At 49.6% G+C, this 23,171-nt stretch overlaps 1 protein-coding gene across 2 annotated transcripts; it reads right to left on the bottom strand.

Moving 5' to 3' along the window:
* Positions 1-5,416: 5,416 nt before the first annotated feature.
* ZCCHC17 (zinc finger CCHC-type containing 17) lies at positions 5,417-23,123 on the bottom strand. 2 transcript variants are annotated; one of them, XM_078866514.1, is made up of 8 exons: positions 23,058-23,123; positions 21,872-21,952; positions 21,141-21,198; positions 20,129-20,229; positions 19,302-19,399; positions 18,276-18,376; positions 16,360-16,577; positions 5,417-6,588 (listed from the first exon to the last, which is right to left on the bottom strand). In XM_078866514.1, exons 2-8 carry the CDS (start codon positions 21,911-21,913, stop codon positions 6,349-6,351), a joined length of 858 nt encoding a protein of 285 aa, XP_078722640.1. In that variant the 5' UTR covers positions 21,914-21,952; positions 23,058-23,123; the 3' UTR covers positions 5,417-6,348. The 2 variants fall into 2 exon arrangements, with proteins under 2 accessions (XP_078722640.1, XP_078722639.1); XM_078866513.1 differs by having other exon boundaries at positions 22,992-23,103.
* Between the last annotated feature and the right edge of the window lie 48 nt (positions 23,124-23,171).

The following is a 23,171-nucleotide window of genomic DNA, read 5'->3' as shown; positions in this document are numbered from 1 at the left end:
AGTACGAGTTCACGTTTGCATGCCAAAATATTTTCCCACGGTAAACAAAATAAGAATACATTTAATAGAAAAAATTAGACGTGTCCTCTGAGTGCAGCTGTTGCTGCTGCTGCGGGGTCGCTGAAGGGCCCTGGCAAGTCGGGGTGGGCCCGTACAAGCCAGAGTGGGCCCCCACAGGCCAGTGAGCCCTGACAGGTCGGGGTTGGCCCCTGGCAGGCCAGAGTGGGCCCTGGCAGGTCGGGGGTTGGCCCCTGCAGGTCGACATGGGGTAAAGTTTCGAGGAAATGGTCGTTCTTCATTTGCCCGAGACATAAGCCCAATATGTATTTGTTGAATTATTGATAATACATTACAAGTCGTGACCACGGTGTGGATAATGGTGTGAGCTGAGCTATTTAAATGTTCCATGACGAGCTAGAGCCTTCTCCCACACTATTTGCCAGAATAGTGCCTTCGCTATTCTGGCAAATCGCCCGAAGATGCTGGATGTAATTTCCAGCGAAACGTCATACTCAAATTGTAAATGTTGTGGATTCAATTTTCAAAACACCGGTGAGCTAAAGTAGTGAAATATTTGTCTTTTGTCAACGTGACACATTTTTTACTGATTGGCCGTGTTGGGTGGTGGAGGGTTGCGACACATTTCTAAATAACGCGATCTCACCCAAAAAACCTTTATTATGAACCACCACCGGGCTCACTCGATAACGCCTGCGGCCACACCGAACCAAATGTGCTGAGTCCAGCGGCTGTCAGATTTGTGGGTCTCAATGCAACATAATGTGGATATATATATCATGTTAAAATGCGGCCACATCCCAAGACGCCGTAGAGAAACCATGTTGTGTGGTGTATACAGATACTGTATAAATACATACATAAAATAACCGATGACCAAATCACCGCGAGTTTGCCCGATCTCGTTATATCTCGGAAGCCAAGCAGTTTTAAGACTGAATAACGCTTGGCCCCTTCTCTAGGTCGACTCAGCCTTAAGTGAATACTTAGTGTGGTATTTTGACATCAACGATTGGGATACAAAGGCGGGTATGGTGCACAGATAAGTTTGAGGCGGGACAGTAAGACGGAACTGTGCCCAGCTCTTCGGCGTGGTGTGCCCTTCGGCATGATGTTAGCCGTTCTTCGGCAAGATGTCCGACGTTTCGCCGCACGGGCTGAAAGATGAATTCAGCTTCTGAAGATCCCAGCACGTGCGGCGAAACGTCGGACATCATACCGAACAAACTCCATCCGTGTGGAGGACTTGGGTCTACCAGACTGACTCTCTCACCTCTTCCACACTGTGTTTTTCTCACCACGTCGCAAGGTCATTAACACCTCTAGGCCAGAATAAACTTGCTCAATTCAACAAACGTGCCGCAACTCTTATCCGTTACAACTTCAATAACCGTGCTGTGTGATGCTGGCCGCTTCATGTTTTGGGCCTTTCGGGACAGTGATCGGCATCTGTGCAACAAACAAAAAATAATCTTGCGATAAAACTGCGAAAGCTCACCGCAGCAAGGAGTGCTCAGTTATACTGGTAGGAACCTCCTGGTTACACCAGCCCACAGGGGATTATTGTGTCTGTCCGTCCGTCGTGGAGGGAGGGGCTGGGTGGGGAGGGAGGGGCTGGGTGGGGAGGGTGGGGAGGGGCTGGGTGGGGAGGGTGGGGCTGAGTGGGGAGGGTGGGGAGGGGCTGGGTGGGAAGGGTGGGGAGGGGCTGGGTGGGAAGGGTGGGGAGGGGCTGGGTGGGAAGGGTCGGGAGGGGCTGGGTGGGGCTGGGTGGGGATGGGAGGGGTGGGGCTGGGTGGGGAGGGGCTGGTCACCCCGTGTTGCCCTTATAAAACTCAACGTTTAACCTACTCACGCCGGCTTGTGCCGCCCTCACAGTCGGCCATATTTGCGGAATACACCACGCCGCCGTTGACCCTGGCCATTGACCGAGCAACCCAACGTTCCCACCAGCTCCCTCCGCAGCAGGAATGTGTTTGCCTCCCCATGTAATTGACTGGCCAGACGGCTTCGGGTAAACGCCGCCTTCATTCCGACTCGACACCTGTTTCTAGCCCGAGGCCAGAGCGATTTCCTGTTTCATTTACGGCACAGATGTCTCTGCAGGCGGACACAATGCTCAGTCACTGTGTAACAAAAGCATATTTGATTTTTGTTTCTGGGTAGTAAGTGTTATTTTCCAATTGCTTATGCCTCAAAAGTACAGGAAATGGCGATTATTCCCCACAAACGTTGCTTTTGTGACCAGGACAGTGATATTTTGAAATGTACCTATTTTTTATGAGAAAACGTGTGCTTTTGTGTCATTCCTTCACGTAAAGTCACAAAAGCTACATTTATGGGGACTGATAGCCATTTTCTATGCTTTTGAGGCATAAGCAATTAGAAAATAACACTTACTACCTAGGAACAAAAATCGTGTTACATAGTATAATTATTATAAGGCACAGTGTGCAAATCAGCAACGAGACTCGTACTTATTACAGAATAACAATTACATTAAAAACGACAGGAATGTTTTTGTACGTGAAACTTTACGCTGAGATAGAAGGTCCCAATGTTTCGGCTGGCTGGCCTTCTTCAGGAAATGTCTATGCTGAGCTGCCCACACTGGACATCTGTGAAAAACGAGCTTCATCGCTCATCAGATTCCTCCAGTCCAAATATTTATGAAGGTGAAGCCCTGCAAGTGCAGCGGTCTCACGCCACTGCTGGCATGCATATGGGCCAATCGTTCATTCCCACACCTCATTAGAGAACGTTATAATCTAGTAATAGCATATCACTGCAATAGATACATATTAAGCCAAGACCTAAATACACATGCGCATGTCTTGTGCGCGTTTTTAAACCATTGTGAAGTAGATATATATATAGTTCGGTGGGTTGAGGCTTTTTGTCCTGGTGCTCATGCGGTTGTATTTAGCTGCAGTAACCCGAAGCATGGACATCGACTGAGGCACGCTCGGCTGCACCTCACCCCGATTGTGGCTCATGCCATCATTTCTGTGAGCACCAAGACAAAGTAACGCCACTTAGCCCACCCTCGCCGACAGAAACATAGGCAGGGTGTAAACTGGTAACTTTAATTTGTGTTGGCTGTAACTTGTATAGGGCAGGCAACGTGAACAATATTGCTCTGTCTATTCATGAATGATCTCAGCTGTTTCCCCCCTCTCCGCCACCACACAAAAATAAACACAACGCGCGTACGCTTGTTTAGACTGTAAATTGATTTTGGTGGGTAAACGTAATTGGGAGTCTCGTGTAATTGAAATGACACTGCCCAGCAGAGGAACGAGTTTGTCACCACATTACCACGAACACCAATTAATGCCGCTGCCTCCTGCCACAGGAATGTGGAATGTCCACAATTCGCCACGATATCACCAACGAAGCGCTTCTCGATTTAAAGCTTTCGTGACTGCAGGGATTCATCTTCTTGGTTCTTTCGGTAAAGTCACGTAGAATGGAAATAATAAAATTATAAAAATAAAACATAATAAAATTATTCTCACGTTTCGGCCACAACGCAAGCAGCCGTCGTGAGAATTATTTTATGTTTTATTTTTATTATTTCCATTCTACGTGACTTTATCGAAAGAACCAAGAAGATGAAGCACCTCTCCTTGCTTGCGCACTCACACGCTTTAGCGTAGGCGCAACCCTGCAACTACTTGCTCACGTCACTGCTGGTGGAAAGACCTCCATTAGACGGGAGTTCTAGAGAGCCCTTACTGAGGGCATTTTGGCCTACTCTTCTACACTTGCCAGACGTCTTGCCGGTCGATTGCGGTGTACCAATTGACACGACTGGGCGGACAGATGCGAGGGAATTTCATCCGTCGCGACCTGCTCGTGCTACGTGTTCCACAGCACAAAATACGTCATCGTAATTCCATTCACTGTCATCCGGACTATCCTGGAGGTGTCTCGCGCAAACCTTTTTATTTCATGACCGGGACTCAAGTCCCCCCCCCCCCACAACTCACGTCAGACGCCCCTTGGTTGAGTTTGCACGCGAGACTGCCTGGGAAGAAAACCATTTTCTCAAAACTTTACTCCATGTCGACCTTCCAGGGGGCAAACGCTGAAATTAGAGATTTCGATCGGAGCATTTGGGGGACACGTGCCGAGGCCCACTCTGACCTCTGACCTGTGGGGGCCACCCCCCCCCCCCCCCCCCCCGTTGTTCTCCGGTCGGCTCACTCAGTATCCCAGCGCCCGCTGGACTTGGAAGGGCCCTCCCAAGTCCGTGGCCCCAGCTTCACCGCCGCTGCTGCAGCCAGGCAGCTCGGGGGCTGTGGCACAACAGACCGTGCCAGAGCTGCAGCGGTGTGTGTGTTCTGTAAAAAGGCTTCATAGAGGCTGGGTGATGTTGAAATCGATGCTTCAAAAATTATTTTGGAAACAAAATCTACACGTGACGAAAGCACCCACGTAAATGTTTTTTTTTAATCGAGGCATGCTAAGGATCTAGATTAATGACGGAATAACAGCCAATGCAGTGGATACGCCCCGCAGTGATAGGCCATGGAGATGGACCGATGAAAAAAGCATCACGAGTTCGTGACGGATGACATCTTGGGGAGGCCTTTCTACAGCAGTGACGTGGCCGAGCGCTTTCCTCTTGTTACAAAGGTTTGTAGCTTGAGCCCGGTGAGCGCCCTGGTTGTTGCTGCAGGTGCATTTAACAACAAGAATGCACGACGCCTGTTTCAGAGTCGCCGTTAAAACATCCCGCGATTTTATTTGGAACATTGGTAGGCCACGTGTGCCAGGTGTCACGGTCCAAATTTACGAAATTTCAATATTAACTGCAAATTACGTGAATACCTAATTTGTCAAAATATCACGCAGTGGATAGATGAGGACTGATAAAGACGGTTAAGGGTTGTATTTGTTTTATTTATTTGTTCAGGGTTGTGTGATTGTGTTAAAGAAATCTAGCGAGCGACGTGGTTGTTGTTGGGTGGGCCGGGGACCATTGTCCCAGCGAGCTCAAAATCTGCCCAGTGTACCGAAAATACCAACGAGCGTGCATCCACACTCGCACACACACACTGGGATAATTGATGTGGTATTAACGACACCTCCGATGTAGAATTCCGCTTTATCACCATTGTTGTTTCAAGCTTCAGCAGCACATTATCGCCGATTAAAGCCCGCGGCAGGGCCACCGTGGCACAATGCGCCGCTGTTTAACGCCGCCCTCAGCGCAACGCACTTCAATGCATTTACATATCCACGCAAGCGCTCGTTTGACTTGTGACCAAAATTCTCGTGGCCTGGACGGCGTTCAATAGAACGTGACTCTGAACGGTCATTAATTGGCGCTGCCGCGCGGTTGTTCTTTTGTCAAAGTGGAAATTTCGGCACGTTTGCTTGTATTTTGTTCCCCCCCCCCCCCAAAGATAAACAATAACGCGGTTATAATAAACGATGCATTAAATATGCATAATGCGCATTCCACAGACCCGTGATGTAAGGTTTGGACAATGCACAAAATACACAAAAGCATTTTATTACGTATCACCATTTCGTTATGGATCGCGTCTGCATTTTTCATTTTTGTAAAAGTGTAGTTTGCCCTCCGCAGCGCTCTCGCATCTATAGGGAGTATTCTAATTAAGATTCCACAGTTAAACCCAGAGGAAACGGGCTTGCACATTAGGCTTGGCCTTCCATATGGCACAACATCAAAATGAAAAATGTTCCATACTTAATAGCACTATTAAACAAAAAAAAAGATGAGAGTTTACATAATGCTTTTGCTTTGTGCTGTGCTTATAATTCCAATCGCGCAAATGTTAATGTTGCGCGTCTGCACACACAAAGTCTGGAATGACGCCGAGATTAATATCACGAAAAAATCCCAGCAACGTTTCGGTTTAAAAGCATGCGGACGTGTGGGCGTAATGTGGTGAAGAAGTCAATCTGGGAAGAGATATTCGTGACGTAATGCTCGTTGCTGCTGCTGCTGCCGCCGCTCAACTCGGGCTCAATGTTACTCGCAACGCGCCTCGCCAAACCCGCGCAGCGACGGTTCGCTACGACCACGCCGTCCTGCCCGTTCCCTGGACACGCTCCGTGGGGGACGTCACACACGTCTGTGGTATTGGTGACGGGCTTAGACCCCCCCCCCCCCGCATCTCAATTCTTAGCCCCCGCGCGCGGATAACGCGAAGTGGCCGCGATCAAACAACCCCCACGGCAGGCAGGGGACACGGCGTGGGGGAGGGCCTTCACCCAGTGGCGGACTGACAGTGGGGACCGAACGTTATTTATAAGGGCGAAGTAAAAACCAGAAAAACGCGGTGCGAGCGAGCGGGCTCATTTACGGGACGATCGCCGTTTGCGTCCACTCTTGTCGGCCCTCTCCTTTGAGTGTTTCTTCTTGTGAGACTTCTTCTTTTTCTTTTCCACTTTGCGTTTTTTGCGTTTGTGCCTGCGCTCATCCTGGTCGGAGTCGCTGTCGTCCTCCGACGACGATGACGAGGACGATGAGGAGGAGGAGGACGAAGTCTCCTTGGACCTCTTCTTTTTCTTTTTTTTCAGTTTCTTATCCTTATCCTGAGAGGGGGGTCACCAGAACAGAGATGATTAACGAACGCTAGGAGCAGAAAACGAACTGCAGCACACGCTGCCTATTGTTGCGTCCCTACGGAGCATCTTAATTCACACCCACGGCGCTGTGGCAGATGATTAAGGCCTGGGGAAGGTCTTTGTCCGCTATTGAATGAATCATAGCTGATGATGAAATTCCGGATGAGCTGCATACCGGGTGTTTAAGCGTGTAAAATATATTCGTATGAACTACGTGCAACAATTATATACATTTTGAAACAATACGCATGGCAATTTGGCTGTACAGCTTGAATTGACATGAGAATTCCTCCATTAAAAATTTATATCTTGGAGAAACACAAAGTGATATTACACACCGTGCGGAGAACTCACGCTCCCACTATTACAAGTTTAACAAGGCCCATACTCTGTGTGTACATTTCATGATAAGCGCTTCCATCCCTGTGCTCTCATCATAATTAAAAGAGCAGCACCCCGAGTATGAAATGTACACACGCACCCATTGTATCATAGCCAGTCATGGCAACGCAATTGTAAAAAGTTACCAGATGTGTGTGTGCATGCATTTGGTTCACGAACGCTGGAACTCAGTTTGACCCGGGAGAAAAAGTTAAATTGGCAACAGTGAGCTTTTTAAAGGGGTAACACACAATCACGTCTGCATCGTGTTACATGTTTCACGCACAGTAGCTTAATCAGAGTACATGTGTTGACATTTACGAACAACTGTGGACATTGACATCATGTGTGTCAATAGACGGGTCTTGAATCGATTGCAAAACTTGTCTGAAATTAAATCGTACAGCGGAAATGTTAGGATCGAGTAAGAAGTGGGTCAAGTCGCCACCGGCTGACACTTGGGGCTCTCACATCCATAGCCTCAATGTGAAATTCACATGACATCAACAACTTTGTAGAGGTAACCTTTAGTGTGTGGTATGGGTCAGAGGGGCAACTCTCTATAAAATAATGCTGTGGCCTTTGAAGGCAGATGGCTGCAGAGAATGCTGAGAATTGCATAGCTGCATAGGGGAGATGACCTGAAAGTTAGGGATAGAATATGGGGGTAAAAGCTTTGTAGGTTTAATCGCAGCAAGGAAGTTTTGACGGAGGGGGGGGGGCATGTGCAGCATGGAGGAAGGCAGGTTACCGACCGAGACAGGATTGGAGTGGCACCCAGTGGTCAGTGACCAGGGGAAAGATCTAAAGCCAGATGTATGCAAGAGCAGCCCACAGATGTCAGGTGTGGACTGCCCAGCTCCCACAGGATCTGGCAGCAGGAAGTGATGGTGAGGTGTGCTGGTATTAATGGTGTTGGCCGTGTTGAGCTTTTTAATTTCACCCCGATGTCTTCTCAGGTTCCCAAAGGAGATGCCACTGAATGAGGGGGGGGGGGGACGGGGAGGCCCCCATAGAATCACCACAGGCACTGAAGCTATTTCATGTCTAAATGTGAAGCCATGCAATTGCTTGCGAGCGCCACTCCGAGTGGAAGGGCCCCCCCCCCCAGCAGAGGCAACTCTGGACACCCCCTCTAGAGGGTATTTGGCCTACTCTTCCACAGCGGTCAGATGTCTTGAAAGTGGTGGGAGTAGCCACACTTTACCCACTACGTGTGACCTGCCAATCGACCGTCGTGTACCCATTTGTACTGCTGGATGGGGTGGATTTGACAACACTTGCACCATTGTTGCAACTGCGAGTCCAGCGTGCTAACCACCACAACGTGGCAGCATGCGTCTCTCATTTGAGATGTAAATGGCTATAATTGGCAGTCGGTCTGCTTGTTACAGCACAGCTGCAGTGCTCCGTGACCCGATACAAGGCGGGATGGCCTAGGCAGCCCTCCTCCCATTAACACAGCTGCCGGGCTAATCTTAAAACGTGATAATTTAATCACCACTCACTCGCCTGTCGACTAAACGGCCTTGCACCTGCCACTGGATGGCAAATGTGTTGCAATGCACCAATTGATGGCTCAGACGTGCATAAAATAGACAATGGCCCGGGTGTTTAGAACAAAGACCGATAGCTTAGATGCAAAGAACAGATGGGGGTCTGAAAAATCTGGGTCAAACTGTTGTCTTGAAAATTGCTCTTCAGTGGCCATGTGTCATTGTGTGTAAATTGGTATATTAGATCCCCTTTGTCTGGACCAGGCTGGTGAAAAATTAACACAATCATTCAACTCCTAATACAGCTCTACAACAAAAACTAATATCCCCGAGAGGCCATTCGTTGCAGAGATGGAGCGAATAAAACCAGCTCGTGTAGAGGGATCGTTGCATCGCAGAAGCACGTGAGATGGGGAGGCCTTCATCCAGCAGTGGATTGATCAGAGCTGATGAAGATGATGAACAAATTGACCAGTCCTTTGCTTGTGATGAGTTAGCATCCACACCACACGTTATCGTACTTACTGTTATGTACCCGTGACCAGCAATGGATGTACTTAACGGGTCTAGACACGTGCACATACACGACATTACGTATCGGCTTCATTTTAAAAAGCCGCCAGTCTGACGTGTTATCTTCAAGGCAAATTGTTATTTTTTTGACAGAAAGCATTTCACGACCAAACCGAGATGTTGAGTCTTTGCATTTTTATCTGATGAGCCATGTAAAAAGCAAACAATTTGCATGGCCTACGCGATGGGTCATTGCAACCTCCCCTCTCTCGGTGGGCGTTTGAGAGACAGATAAGACCGGCCACAGTAACGGAACATACGTGCCTTCATTTCTCCGCCTGCTTAGCGGAGACGAACCGACCTGCCCTCTCGCCAGCCAAGGGAAATGTATTTATGAACCGCACGCTCCCATAATAACAAAAAAAAAGCTCCGAGGGAAGATATCATCGTCGTCGGGCACGGCCAATCCGCTGCTGGATGAAGGTCTCCCGTAGCCGCGTTGGTCAGGGGGGTTTGTTTGACCATCCGTCGCTATGCTGGCGAGGTGCGGGTGGGTGAAGGCGCGGGCGGGCGTCACGGACGGGCATCACGGACGTGCGAGCGTGGACGTACGTTACAACAAAGGACCCTGTCGCACTGTCCTCGGCTGTCCACCACATAGTCCCACATCCTACAACAGCTGTTATGACCGGTGGTCAGCCATACAAGCACCGTCAAGGCTGCCGAGCCCTTAGCTTCCGAGGTCTGACGAGACGGAGTGCATTGCCGGTGATTTGGTCGTAGGCATATACACGCTTTTTGATCACTTTGCTTATCACATTAACAAAAAAATGTCTTTATAAGCGAGAGCCTCGCCGACTCTCAAGGCTGGTTTTCAGGAGGGTCTTGAATTGGTATGTTAGGCCGATTCCGTTTAGCAAAGAGTTTTTTTTTGTTATAAGAAGGAACATTCAAATAGCTGAGATTTAGTTGCGATTGTAAGCTTTATTATTCACATGTGTCTAAGATTTCTCACACCGGTTGTCACGCAGGCCTGATTTAAGCCAACTTAAGAATAAGTTGCGGACGTTTTGCCATTTGTGCGTATGAAATGGAGCCGCACAAATTTAAATGGGAGGGAGCTTGCGCGCGCGAGCTCACTGCTCGGTCAGTGCATTCCGCGCTGTCTACACACGGCTTTTTTGGATGAATGAAATCGCGGTCGCCCTCACCCTTTGCCCACCCGCGTTTTCCATCCACTTCCCGAAATGGCTCGGACAGTGGAACAAACGAGAATCGACGCTTAAATACCCTGGCCGGGATCCGAATGCTGCTTCGGCAAAGTGTGGCAGTGCGCTCGTAACTCTCACCCGTCCCCCACCGTTCGCTTTGCCTGTCACGTGACACAGCCAATGAGGCTACGGGCTCAGGATCATGCCACATTCGCCGGGCTGTTACAATTGGCACAAGGGTCACATTGGCACTGCGTCGAGAAGCACGCTGTATTTCGAAACCAGTGCCCCAAGACCCAATGCTCATGTTATCAATCGTCACTGCAAGAGGCCCTCACAGTGACACAAGTGACCGACACACTGTCACACGTGTCCTGCACACCAGAAACACTGACACACACTCACCAGACACACTACCACATATACACCAGTACGCACAATGCAGTCCACGCACACCGTACACGTAAACACACCTGTTATACACAACGTCATACACCGGGGGAGAGATGTTTCCGAGGGCCCAATAGGACTTTCATATACGTTGTACATTGACACACACACAGGGCCAACTTTCAGCGACACGAGTGACTGAGCACGCAAAACAAAAATCGAAAAATGCAGTTCCAATACATTTCCCCGTCGAGTACCCGATTAGCGCAGCTAAGGTGCTCATTGCAACGACGGATACATGTCATTGGGAGTGACAGGCCTCATGTGTCAATGGGCCAAGAGAATGAAGTTGTGGGCTAAATTGGGCCGGCGGGGCCATAGGTTCCTGACGCCTGGGCTAAGGCCACCCCGAATAGGCAACAATGCTGACTGCACAATGCCACAAAAAGCAAAACATTGCGGAATCGCCCTTTCACGGCAAGGATATAATTAAATTAGCAACGCCGGTTAACGTTTGGTCACTTAAGACAACAATGGATCGCCGCGGGCTCTGGAGACGTATAACTTTATTTCATTCAAGCCGCAACTACCAATTGCTTTGGCTCAAGTGCGCTTATGATTTATGGCAGTGAGGCGACACTCGAAATGAGAAACACTGGCACGTGAAATAACTTGCATTTATTCATACTAACAAGCAGCCAAATGCATTGTTTTCAGCTACGAAGACGGACAGGCTCCCATCGCTCGTGTATTGACGTGCGATGCAGAAATCCGCATTCGCAACGTAGGCGGCAAGGGCTGTGCGTTGGGCCAAGAAGTGGCAAGCTTACGCCAGATGCCTCTTGACATTGACACCAAGGGGTACGTTTCCAAGGGAGCTTGCGAACCAACAAAGTGAATCCGCTCAGTTGCCAATCGGTGAAACTATCGTAGACATTACTCCTTTGACAACGTAAATGGGCTAACTTTCATCAAACACACACGCGCACGCATCAGCCTACGTTTGGATTTACAAGCCCATAAAAGATGACTGGAGGGGAGCAGCGGTGCAGCGGTTCGTTAATTGCGCTCTGAATCTGGCGATCTCTGTTCGATTCCCAACCATCGCTACTACCATCAGTGGTAAAACAACCCCCCTGACTGACAGGGCATGGAGAGGCCCTCATCCAGCAGTATATTCTCAAAGGGCTGTAAATTATAAATATTACGAAAATTCTACCTTTGGAATCTTAACATCCGATGGTGTCTGAGCATATTATTCTGAATAAAGAGTGCAACAGGTGATGTAAAAATGTAACATGAACAGGGCTATAGAAGGGAGACCAGTAGCCAGGAGCATAACATGCAATAAGTGGCATATCCATTTGTGTTCGCCACCTAACGCAGTTTAATAAGAGAAAAGGATTTACTCAAGCAGCCACAGGTGTTTGTGTCGGTGTGAAACCGTGAACAGCAATCCATTCACGAGGTCTCCGTTGATAGCAGCAATCAATAGTCCAAAGGCACTGATAAAGTGGCCAAGGCGGTGTTGTTTTACAAGCGTGCATGTGTATCGCTCCCATTGGACACGGGTGAGCCCGTGCAATTAGGAAACTTGTTTGCATGCTCTTTAGCTTGTTTGCCCTTGCCAAATAAAAAAAATACTGCATACAAGGAACTAGCAAAGGGTTAAGTAAACCTAGCGAGGCCTTAACTGAGCATTCAGCGAAAACTGGAAGGTGAATAAAGTGTTGAGAACGCAGGTTTTCAAGACTCGGGCACTCTCAACGCGAGGCAGGAGCAAGTGGCGTGCATCGCGAAAACGGGGGCGAGAGACAGATGTCGGGCAGCGCGCGGCTGGACCGTGTCAGAAACGAAGAGACGAGCGAGAAGGCAGCAAGAGCTGTGGTGCCCATCTCAGCGAAGCGAAAGAAAATCGACCACGAAAGCGTCGAGCTGGAAACCGAGAGGCAGGCATAGGAAGAGGTGGATCTAAGTCAGTGCTTCCTAACCTTTATTGCAGCCTGCATCACTCCCCTTCCCTTTGCTTCTCAGAGAGGGCATCTCGCATCCCCAGGGGGTGTGTGCGTGCACCCCAGGTTAAGAACCACCGATCTAAGTGGTGAGCGAGGATGTGAAGGGCCATGGAGTGGATGTGGAGATGATGGGCCCGGGGCAGGGTTGAGAGGAGAGAGGGGACCGGGAAGGCAAACCTCGCACGAGTGCGGAAAATTCCAGGAACAAGGAGGTTGTCATGGTGGAGTTACTTCTTCTGCCGTGTGGCGGAGAGTCGATCGGCAACACTGATGTGTCCATGGTGAGGTGAGCCGGTGGACGGCTTGAGAGGTGGCCTGGTGAATTGTCTGAACCGCTGACGGTGAACAATCATAGCGGTCAGTGGAGTTAATCTGTGGTCCGTAGTTCGAGACTGGTGACCACAGCGGGGGGGTTACTGTAACTGTACAAACGTGTCTCGTGACACAAACCACTTGTACCAAACGATAGCCTGTGACAAGACACCGCCCCCACAGCCCAACGCACAAGCACAAGTTATTTCTGGACATAAAGGACATTATTGTGGTCTATGCCAAGAAAGAGTAGGGCACGTGCGCCAGTGCCAGGGGTTAAAACAATACTCCTGTGTTGGCGGTTAGCACCGTGCACTTTAGTGGGCATCTCCGACAGTTATTGCTTAAGTGGTTACTCATGCCTGGAAGTGAAAAAAACCGTAGATTTCGTTTTAACGAAAGTCTACGATGTAATACGTCGAGACCAACGCTGCGACGTGTGGGGGGGGGGGGGCGCGGTTCGAGCTGTCGTGAAAGCGGGTCGTTGTCACTTCAACGTTGCACCGTGTGCTTAATTGCTATAATACTCCTCGGGGTGAGGTTGACCTTGCACTACGCAAATTCACTTTTGGGTAAAAAGCAATTTTGTTTTTTGGCACAACTCCAAACACTCTTTGCGAATGCGTTTGCTGGTGAAAATTGGATACATGTGCACGTAAAGGCCTGTTTCTATCCTCTGCTGGATGAGGGCCTCTTCATTCAGCCGTTGGGGGTCGTACGGGTTAATTGACCATACTTCACCACGCTGGTCCGTGTGAGTTAGTTAAGATGGGAAGCGTAGATTTGGGGGCACGGAAGCTCAGTACAACAATGGATTTTGTCATACTGCCCTCTGCTGCCACTGGGTAGCCCTGCAGCCTATAACACCTATTACACATGGTGGCCACCAATCCAAGGACTATCCAGGCTCAACCCTGCTTGGCTTCCGACATCTGACGGCATTGGGCACGTTCCCAGTGGGCTGTTAATTTGTTTATCGTGAGATGAAAAAGTTTCTACGTGGAATTCTTGCATTGGCCATTGCACCACCTTGTCTGAGAAGGGGCACGTAGGATGGGAGAACCTCTTAGAATAACACTTCTATCACACTCGTGAGACCTGTTTTATTGTCCTGGCAAAGAGCATGTGTTCCACAGTGCTCAAACTAAAACATTTCATTCTCAGGGGTGCAATTAAATATTAAGTGAGTACTCATTCTATGATTGTCCAGTGTTGCTAACTCCTTCAAGTACAGTCACCAAACAAACCTCAAGAGTACTCTTTGGTTCTTTCGGTAAAGTCACGTAGGTAGAAAAAATAATAGATCACAGGTGAAGACGATTGCTTGTGCGGCGATCGAAACGTCGTGATCTATTGTTTTTTCTACCTACGTGACTTTACCGAAAGAACCAAAGAGTATGGATTCCTGCAGTCACGAAAGCTTCAAATCAAGAAAAGGTCATCAAATGTCACCAGATAGACATCTAACGTCATGAAAATCGCCAATGAACAATCAACCTAGTATCACACAGAGGAAACTGACACAAGATAATCAATACATACATGGAATCACTCCTAAATGTGCATAAAAGTCACCAGACGTGTCACTAGTCGCTTTGAACAACTTTTATCGCTTTGAAAATATTTTTTGTCGCAAGGAAACCCAAAAAAGTCACAAGATATAGGGACGTAAATCGCTGAGAATCGGCAGACAACACCGCAGCACCGACAGTGATGTCTGCTCAGCGTTCTGACACAGGATGAGACCCGAGCCACCTTGGGCAAGGGCAAGTGTTAATAAATCCGTTGACGCTGGGCAGTGAAAGGCGCCCACACAGCTGATGGCGCCGTGCGTTTGGCAGAGCGAGGCCGAGCGGCGCATCGCAAGTCGGTGGGAAAGGGCCTTCGCGTGCGCTTCCAGATGCCGCACACGCCCCGGCCACTTGCCCGCAGGCATCACGGCGGTCTGAAGCGCCGCGCTTTATTTGCGCCCAAGGGTTTAGGAAAGTCGCACAGCTGGCGAAAGAGCCGGGACCACCTGCCACACATATGCGACGTTGGCGCCGCCACTGCCGCCGGTGATGAACTACCGCGCGGGAGAGTGAGGGGGGAGTGGGGAGAATGGGGGGGGAGGTGGGGAGAGTGGGGGGGGGAGTGGGGACGCGGTGCCCTTTTGCCGAGTGCCCCGTATGGAATCCCGACCAAGGGCACAAGCGAGCACGGGCGCAACGCGACACCAGCGCCACGCGCTTGCTTGTCGCGGCCCACGGGAGTAAGAACGCCTCGCCATGATGACTGCCCCCATTAAAAAAGTTAACGATTGACAACTAAGCCTGGGGGGCGTTATGCACTAAACCTATCCGTCTGCCTATCTGCAGACGGATACACAGAGCTGGCGCATAATCTCATTTGAGACTCATTTTTAGCTCTTTTTGTTATGAAGTAAGCCTGAGTTCTACGTACGTTAGAGTTCTCTGGTGGCCCTGTAGGACAGATGTGGCCAGCAAAGGTTCATCGAGTGTAGCCGCCACGGTATGGCTCTTCAAAACATAAACAAATCAATTTGGTGAAGGAGATGGAGATCAGACAGCTGCAGACAAGGTATAAAGATGAGTGAGATGAAAACAAGATAAACAAGAGAGATGAGAGGGCTGTAGACAAGAGGTACGCAATAGTGGTCACATGTACAGTCGTTATGACGTTTCAGTGCCATGTGATGTCATAACGTCTGTACACACGACACCGTGATGATGCGTCGCCTGCCAACACACGCTCGTCGTATTACGTGGCCCACTGCAAAATATAGTTGGAAGGACCATACCGCGTACAATGGCACATACGTAAAACACAACCATCCACACTCCTGATGAGAGAAAACGGGTCAAGTGCTGCAGGCGGGCATGTGCTTGTTGAGTGGGTTCGTTCCTCAACGCTGAAGTGTCCCTGAGCGAGGCCTCATCACTCCACGGAAAGCCTCTCAAGCTCCCCATTGTGTGTGGGAGATCAAATAAAAACTGTGGGAAGATCATGCCTCTTGAAGGTTTGGCTCACCGAGGATGTGGCACTGATCACAGTGACACGCTGCCACCTATTGGAAATTTGTATTTTCTACCACGAGAGAAAAAGGTGCATGTTCAGCTCTCTTGTCAATCCACTGCTGGATGAGGGCCTCCCCGACAGTGTGTGGTGCGTTGGAGTAATTTGACTCCTCCGACATGGCATAACAGTTTGCATACTGAAGCCTGTGTTGATGATTGGGAAAACAGGTTAGGTGTTCATCAGGGCCATCTCAGTCACATTGTGTCGCTGGTGGCATGGCCTTGTTGGCATGGGCTATGGTGCAATTACGTTGCCAGCACGCGACAGCGACTCCGCTGGCGTGCTGCTGGTGCCGTATATGAAGGCAACGGCCAATCGACCTCACCCCTCCCTCCCTCTCACCTTCTTTCTCTTCTTGATGGGCCCCGGCGCCAGGCTTGGGGTTGCGGCCGGCGCTTTTCTCGGGTTGCTGATGGGCATGGCATTGGCGCTGTCGAGCGGGACTCCACGCGGCACGCTAACGGGCTTGGCGCTCGTGGCCCTGACGTCGCCCACGTCGTCAGGGATCAGGTCGTACTTTGTGCCGCCGGGCACCGAGAAGCAGTCCTTGGCGAAGTGACCTGCAGGGGTTGGGGTGGGTCATGGGAATTTCCCACGATCGTTAATGTAGTCGGCATGTTTTACTTCATAGTATCAGATCTGTGGGTTTAATTTAGTCATTCTCTCATTGAATAAAGCAGTCAAACGTTTAGTCACCCTTTGTTATTAATTGCTGATGTGAAAGGCGCACAATTTCAGGTCAACCAATCGGTAAACTCAGCCAATATTTCGTGTACATATATTTAGCCAGTCATTTTTGTTGGTCTCCTTTCGTGCACTCCAGTCTCTTCTGCCACTACTAAATTATCTAATTCTAAGTCGTGAATTTCATCTGGTCAGAGACACGTCACGCTTTGTCTTTGGTGGGCGACGGTATCATCGTCAAACGGTATCATCGTCAAACTTGATGATTTTCATCCTCTCGGTCATTAATTGATTAAAATCAAATACGCTACCCCGATGAAGGTTTTCATCACGGCTCCTCGTCTGCTGATCAAGCACACAGCTTGCCAGCGAAAGTTGCAAATGTATTTAATGTAATCTGCCAGGGTCGGTGAGGTAGCTTCGGCTCTTAAATTGGGAGGCGGGTGTCGAATTTAAGACTGAGGCTTAATTTAGCCCCGGCCCAGTCTGGGCGATCTGTCGCGCCTTGGGGGATGGGAGAGATAATCGTTCGCGTTCAAATGGCCGAGAGGGGTGAACAAGGTCGTACGATCGATGTAGCTACTCGGGTTCCCTCGCTTGTCTGTCCGGTAACAGCACGCGTGTGCACAGCGCCCTCTACTGGTGAATCGAGTGGCTTTGGACACACTTTTGTCAGAGGTCGCAACCGGGTACCCATACCCTACCCGATACCCGGCTACCCGTACCCAGCCGGGTACGGGTACCCGTTTGCGACCCTGGTGCGGCCGGGTACGGGTACGGGTAGGCCGTGAGTCACTGGTGAGTAACTGTTTGTCACTCATTTCCCAACGTCTTGTCTCTTCTCACAATTCAAGTTCCTAGAATCAACCCACCCACGCCTGCAACATGGCTTCATCCCAGAGGTCGCAATCAGGTACCCTATACCCGTACCCTACCCGTACCCGGCCAGGTACGGGTAGGGTACGGGTACGGCCGAGTACGGGTACCCGTTTGCGACCCTGGTGTGGCCGGGTACGGGTAAGGAATCAAAACCCGTTTGCGACCTTTGACTTCTGTACAGTTCCACGTTCTCACAGGTTCATGGAAAATTAAAAAAAACACCAAGTATGTGTGTGTGCGTATTTATATTCCAGGCTGTAAATGATCCCTGTGTGATCATGCTACCACCTGGTTATAACATCATGGGTAATTTCGATACATGCCAATTCCATACAGGTCAACAGAGGTTGATTCAACGGATACGGATACATCACAATGCAGTCTGGATTTGCGTAGCATCTAAATGTGATCGCATGTAATGATGCCATGCTAAAAAGGTGTGAATATTTATTTTAGGCATTGGAAGAGGGAAAAAAAGATGTTCTGAGCCTCGACTTGGCCAGGGGCATGGAGTCGACAGCACGGAGGGCTGGGGGTACGGACCGAGTTGCATCGTGGCGTCAAGTTGCGCCTGTCACAAGCACTGAAGCGATGTCACCATCACCGAGAGAGATGAAGAAGAGAGTGGCGAATGGCAGCTGTTGTCATTGTCGTGGCTGTGTTTGTAGTGGGGGTGGTGGGGAGGAAACAGTAACCTTTGCAGCCACACTTGGTGCACGTGGTGCTGAGCACGGCTCCCAGCTGTATACGGTCGGCAGAGAAGTCCCGGAACTTCCTCTTTCTCCTCTCATCCTGCCTGCAATGAATGTTAGCCTCTCAGCACATCCATACAGCCGCCAGCCACTTAACAGAAATCAAAACTAGAATAATAATAATAGGCACGTGAAGATGCGTCAGCGATTAAAACCAATTGTCGCTCACAATAAAAAAAATGGTTATCCATTTATAGATACCGATTTCTAATGATCATCTCTCTTCTCAACTGGTGATTGATTACAACACAGTCCGCTAATCACTGCGCCATCGGTCCACCCGCTAAGATTCATCGTTTAAATCATATGAGCAACAATTAAATTTTGGAATTTAGATGTAAGAGCATAGATTAGTGAATAAAATCATGACCTGGATTTACAACTAGAAAAATAATATCAAATTGCTGGGTGGGGCACGATTTGTTACATGCCCAAAATAGATTATCATGAAAAAGGTTTTGACAATGGTTTGGATTTGCTCACTTCCACCAGATATTTACAATGTTGTGCATTTGGTCTCCAACACACAAGCGCTGTGCTGTACCAGTAACGAATTGGCACGTTCTGTTTACGTGACAAACCTTACTAATAGGCTGTGTGGGGTGGTGGCGTCTTTAGTGACACATTTATATATTTACGCGATCTAACCCAAAAAAACCTGTATTATGGATATTGGTTGCGAAAGCCTACGTATTTAACTCGATGTTAAACGTTAGTATAAGCTTGAAACCATAAACGGAGTTCGACACAAGTCTTGGTTTCTTCAAATTCTAAATTATTTCAATTGCAAACTTACTTTAAGCTAGAGTGTTTCACTACTCAAATAAGTCATGTAATGGACACTCACCTCTGTTGGCATTCCTCAGCCAACGCTGGAAACTACACATTCCCTGTAAGTAGCATTGCAGTCAATTACAACGTTGCATCATTAAAGGAATATAATTTCAGTGTTCAAGCGAGATGACTCACTCTAACCCCAAGTTGGATGGATCCAGATCCTTCCCAGTGCCCTGGTTCACCACCTTCATCGACAGGGCGATTTTCATCCCCTTTCCATCATCTTTATCCTGAAATTATAGTCGAAAAAATACGCATTATACATTGTCGTGACTGGCGTGACCTCTAGTGGCTGCAAGGATGATGTGCACTCATCGCGCAATTCTCAACTGCACCCAAATAATAAAAACCACTCCAATCCTTAACTCGCTGCTCACCCAATCCGGACAAATTTCATGGTAGCAGCACTCAGTCTTCAAGATTCTCCATGGACTCACCCACGCCTACTTTTCTCGTCTCATCTCGCTCTACTATGCTCCAGACATTCTCCACCTTCGCTAAGTGGCAGATCGCTCACTCTGCTCTGCTGCGCTCATATTTTGGAACTCCCTTCCACCAGACATCCGTGCTGTCGACTCCCTGCCCTTGTTCAGTTCCAGGATCAAGACTTTCCTTTTCCCCTTATGACTGATTGACTCTCTATACAAATAAATATACCCACTGTCCGTGTGCGTCATCGAGAGATGCGGTTGCAGCACGATGATTAGGAAGCACGCTCCATGTCACGTGAATCACACACCGACACATACACAAGATGTCTGAATTTAAATTGATCATGTGTCATGCTGGGCTATCATTTAACAATCATCCGGAACGTGCAGCTTGTAATGACTTAATTCGTATTCGAACGCAGAAGACTGCTAAACATGGCAAGGCGGACTAAGCTGAGTCGTGAGGACTGGAGTTTCAGAAGCCCTGCTGTAGAAGAAGCGTGAGAAGAGGGGAAACTTGACCCTCACCTCCAGCGAGATAACCTTGCACCAGACCTTTTCCCCAACGTCCACAACCTCCGCCGGGTTTTCCACGCGGGTGCTGCACATGTGGGACACGTGCACCAGGCCTGCAGATGGTCATGCCGGTGAGTGTGGCGTAAGCCTTTGGGTCTTTGCAATTTAATGGTACGGCCAGACAAAGCCCCCCTCGTTGTTTAGTTTGAATCAATCCACTGCCGGGTGAAGACCCCCCCAAGCTGTGTCAGTCATGGGGGTAGTTTGGCCATACTTCATTCTTCATCATGCTGGTGAGTGCAGGTTGGTGTGGGGGAGTCAGGAGATGCCCAGGACCAGATCAGATATCACTCACCACTCAACATTAGCTCTGGCCAGGAATTGAGCTCAGGTGACAAGGTTCAGAGCAGCGTGCGCTTACCAATGCACCACCACTTTAAAAAAGTACCCTCCAGTTTTTACACTATGCATGTAAGAAAAAATGTGGGGGTCAAATGCGACAAACTTCAACTGTTGAGTAATTTCAATAAATACTGTACAATCTTGAATGCTAAATAATGGGGTATGCATTAACTACATCCTTATGTAATGTACAGGTAACTCGGGAGTCCAAGTCATCTCATGTAAGGCCCTCAAGGAAATATTTATTTGTACACTCTACACACAACTTACCCCGCGCACAGCCTGCTGCCAGTCTCAACCCTGTTCTCAGCGCCCACTCCGTGTGCCCCACACCTCTATCACCTACCCCCATGTCTCCCAGTCCCCTACTCCCTGATGAGGCCTTCTCTTCCCACCAAAGGCCCATAACCCGGATTACCATTAAACCCATTAGCCCCATCAACTTTGTTTATGGCACCACACCCCCGGGGCCCTGTTCCTGGGGCCCTGTGCTTATGGCCCTGTAAGCCACGGGTGCCCAACAACCCCCTCTGATGCTATACATTGCCAGCGCCTACATTTACATTTTAACTACATTGTTCCTTTGAACCACTGCACATACAACTATTACACAAAAACGTACCATGTTTTCTGAGTCCTGGTAGTTTCACAAATGCTCCATACTCCCTGACGGAAGCGACCTACGGAAAAACAACTTTCAGCATGACAAAACCATTACTGTATCACTTGGTCACTTTACTCATAATGTCCAATAATGTGGAAAGGGACGCCTCACTGCATCTCAAGACTCGTTTCCACGAAGGCCCTGTTATTATGGGCTGCTTGGGCAATTTTTTTTTATTATAGATAATATATCATAAGTTCCTTGTCAATCCACTGCTGGATGAAGGCCTCCCCGCGCTGTGCCGGTCATGGAGGTTGTTTGACCATACTTCACTAAATTGGTCAATGCGGGTTGAAGGAAGTCCAGAACTAGTTCTGATATCACTCGCTCCAGATTTTAACCGTGGCCAGGAATCAAACTGAGGTCTCTGGATGTACATCCCATCGTGCTAACTACTGGGGCAACGATCCAGCCCTGTTTTTTTTCTTTTTTCGCGTTGTGCTAATGTGAAGAAACCAGAATACTGTACAGTATAGTACATATACACAATTCACGCACTGCAGGAGATAACAAAGTTAGGCAGAGACAGCTTCACAAACTCCTCTTCTGTACTGCCATCTCCTGGCCACTTCAAAGCGCAGTGGGTGTTGGGAGTTGACAAATTTGCAAATGATCCACTACTATCCCCTTACCTCAGGAGCGCCGCGCACGTGCGTGAGTGCAGTGAATATGAACGTGCGTGTGTGTACCTCTCCCTGAATGATGGAGTAGAGTTCAGGAAGCGCCTCCATGCTGATGCCTCTTCGCACTCACTGCGGTCACGCTGCACTCTGCAACACAACACAGACACGCACACGATGCACTCTCCTGCACAACAGACACGCTGCACTCTGCAACACAGACACGCACACGATGCACTCTCCTGCACAACAGACACGCTGCACTCTGCAGCACAACACAAACAGGCACACGATGCACTCTCCTGCACAACAGACACGCTGCACTCTGCAGCACAACACAAACACGCACACGATGCACTCTCCTGCACAACAGACACGCTGCACTCTGCAACACAACACAGACACGCACACGATGCACTCTCCTGCACAACAGACACGCTGCACTCTGCAGCACAACACAAACACGCACACGATGCACTCTCCTGCACAACAGACACGCTGCACTCTGCAGCACAACACAGACACGCACACGCTGCACAGACCACGTGTCGCCGTCCTGTAACGATCCGGAAGAGAAACAATTCGCCTCTCGTACAGCAAGGCAACCCTTTGGTCCACGGAAGGGGATATCACAGAGCCACCTCTGAGATCCCTCGAAGCCTCTAAAGTGATCTCTGGTCCACAGAGTATAAGCCAGCATGTTCCCAATCGCTCTAGGCTAGCCCCAACTCTGACCTAAGCTTAAATCTAACCGTAGCCTAGCCCTAACCATACCTAGCCATAACTCTGATCCTAAACGTAACCGGTGAGCCCGGACTATCCCCACGCTGATGCAAACGTCCACACCCATCCAGCACTGCCGGCCGAGGGCCTTCCCACGCCGCGCGGGCCACGTGGGAGTTATTTAGACATACTTCGCCACGCGCTGGCCAGTGCGGCTGGTGGAGGCGTACGAGCACAGACGCGAGAGCGCACAAGTGCAGTACAACGGTGGACTCCGCCACGCAGCAGCCTGAGACACGCGGCGAGCGAGCGAGCGAGACGGCCTCCCGTCCCAGCGCAGCCTCCTCCGTCGAGGGCTCGACGCCGCGAGACGTCTGCCAGCGTGGGCGCATCGCAGAGAGACGCCGAGATCGCTCCTGGGCTACGATAACGCGCGAGTTCGCACGCTGACCCCGGCGGTGCTGACCTTAGCCCCTGACCCTCCAGCCGTGACCCCGCGTGACCTGACCACTCGGTCACGTGGCCGCGTTACCGTGGCCGTGCGCGCGCCTCCTCCTCTTCCCCCCCCCACAGCGACTCACGGCGACCTCTGACCTCCCTCGCCACTCGCGGCCTCGGACCAATCGCGAGTCGCGATGCTGTGAGC

This window comes from Lampetra fluviatilis, chromosome 22 (assembly GCF_964198595.1).
Source record: "Lampetra fluviatilis chromosome 22, kcLamFluv1.1, whole genome shotgun sequence".
Lineage (NCBI taxonomy): Eukaryota > Metazoa > Chordata > Hyperoartia > Petromyzontiformes > Petromyzontidae > Lampetra > Lampetra fluviatilis.
This window is presented reverse-complemented; position numbering and strand designations above follow the sequence as displayed.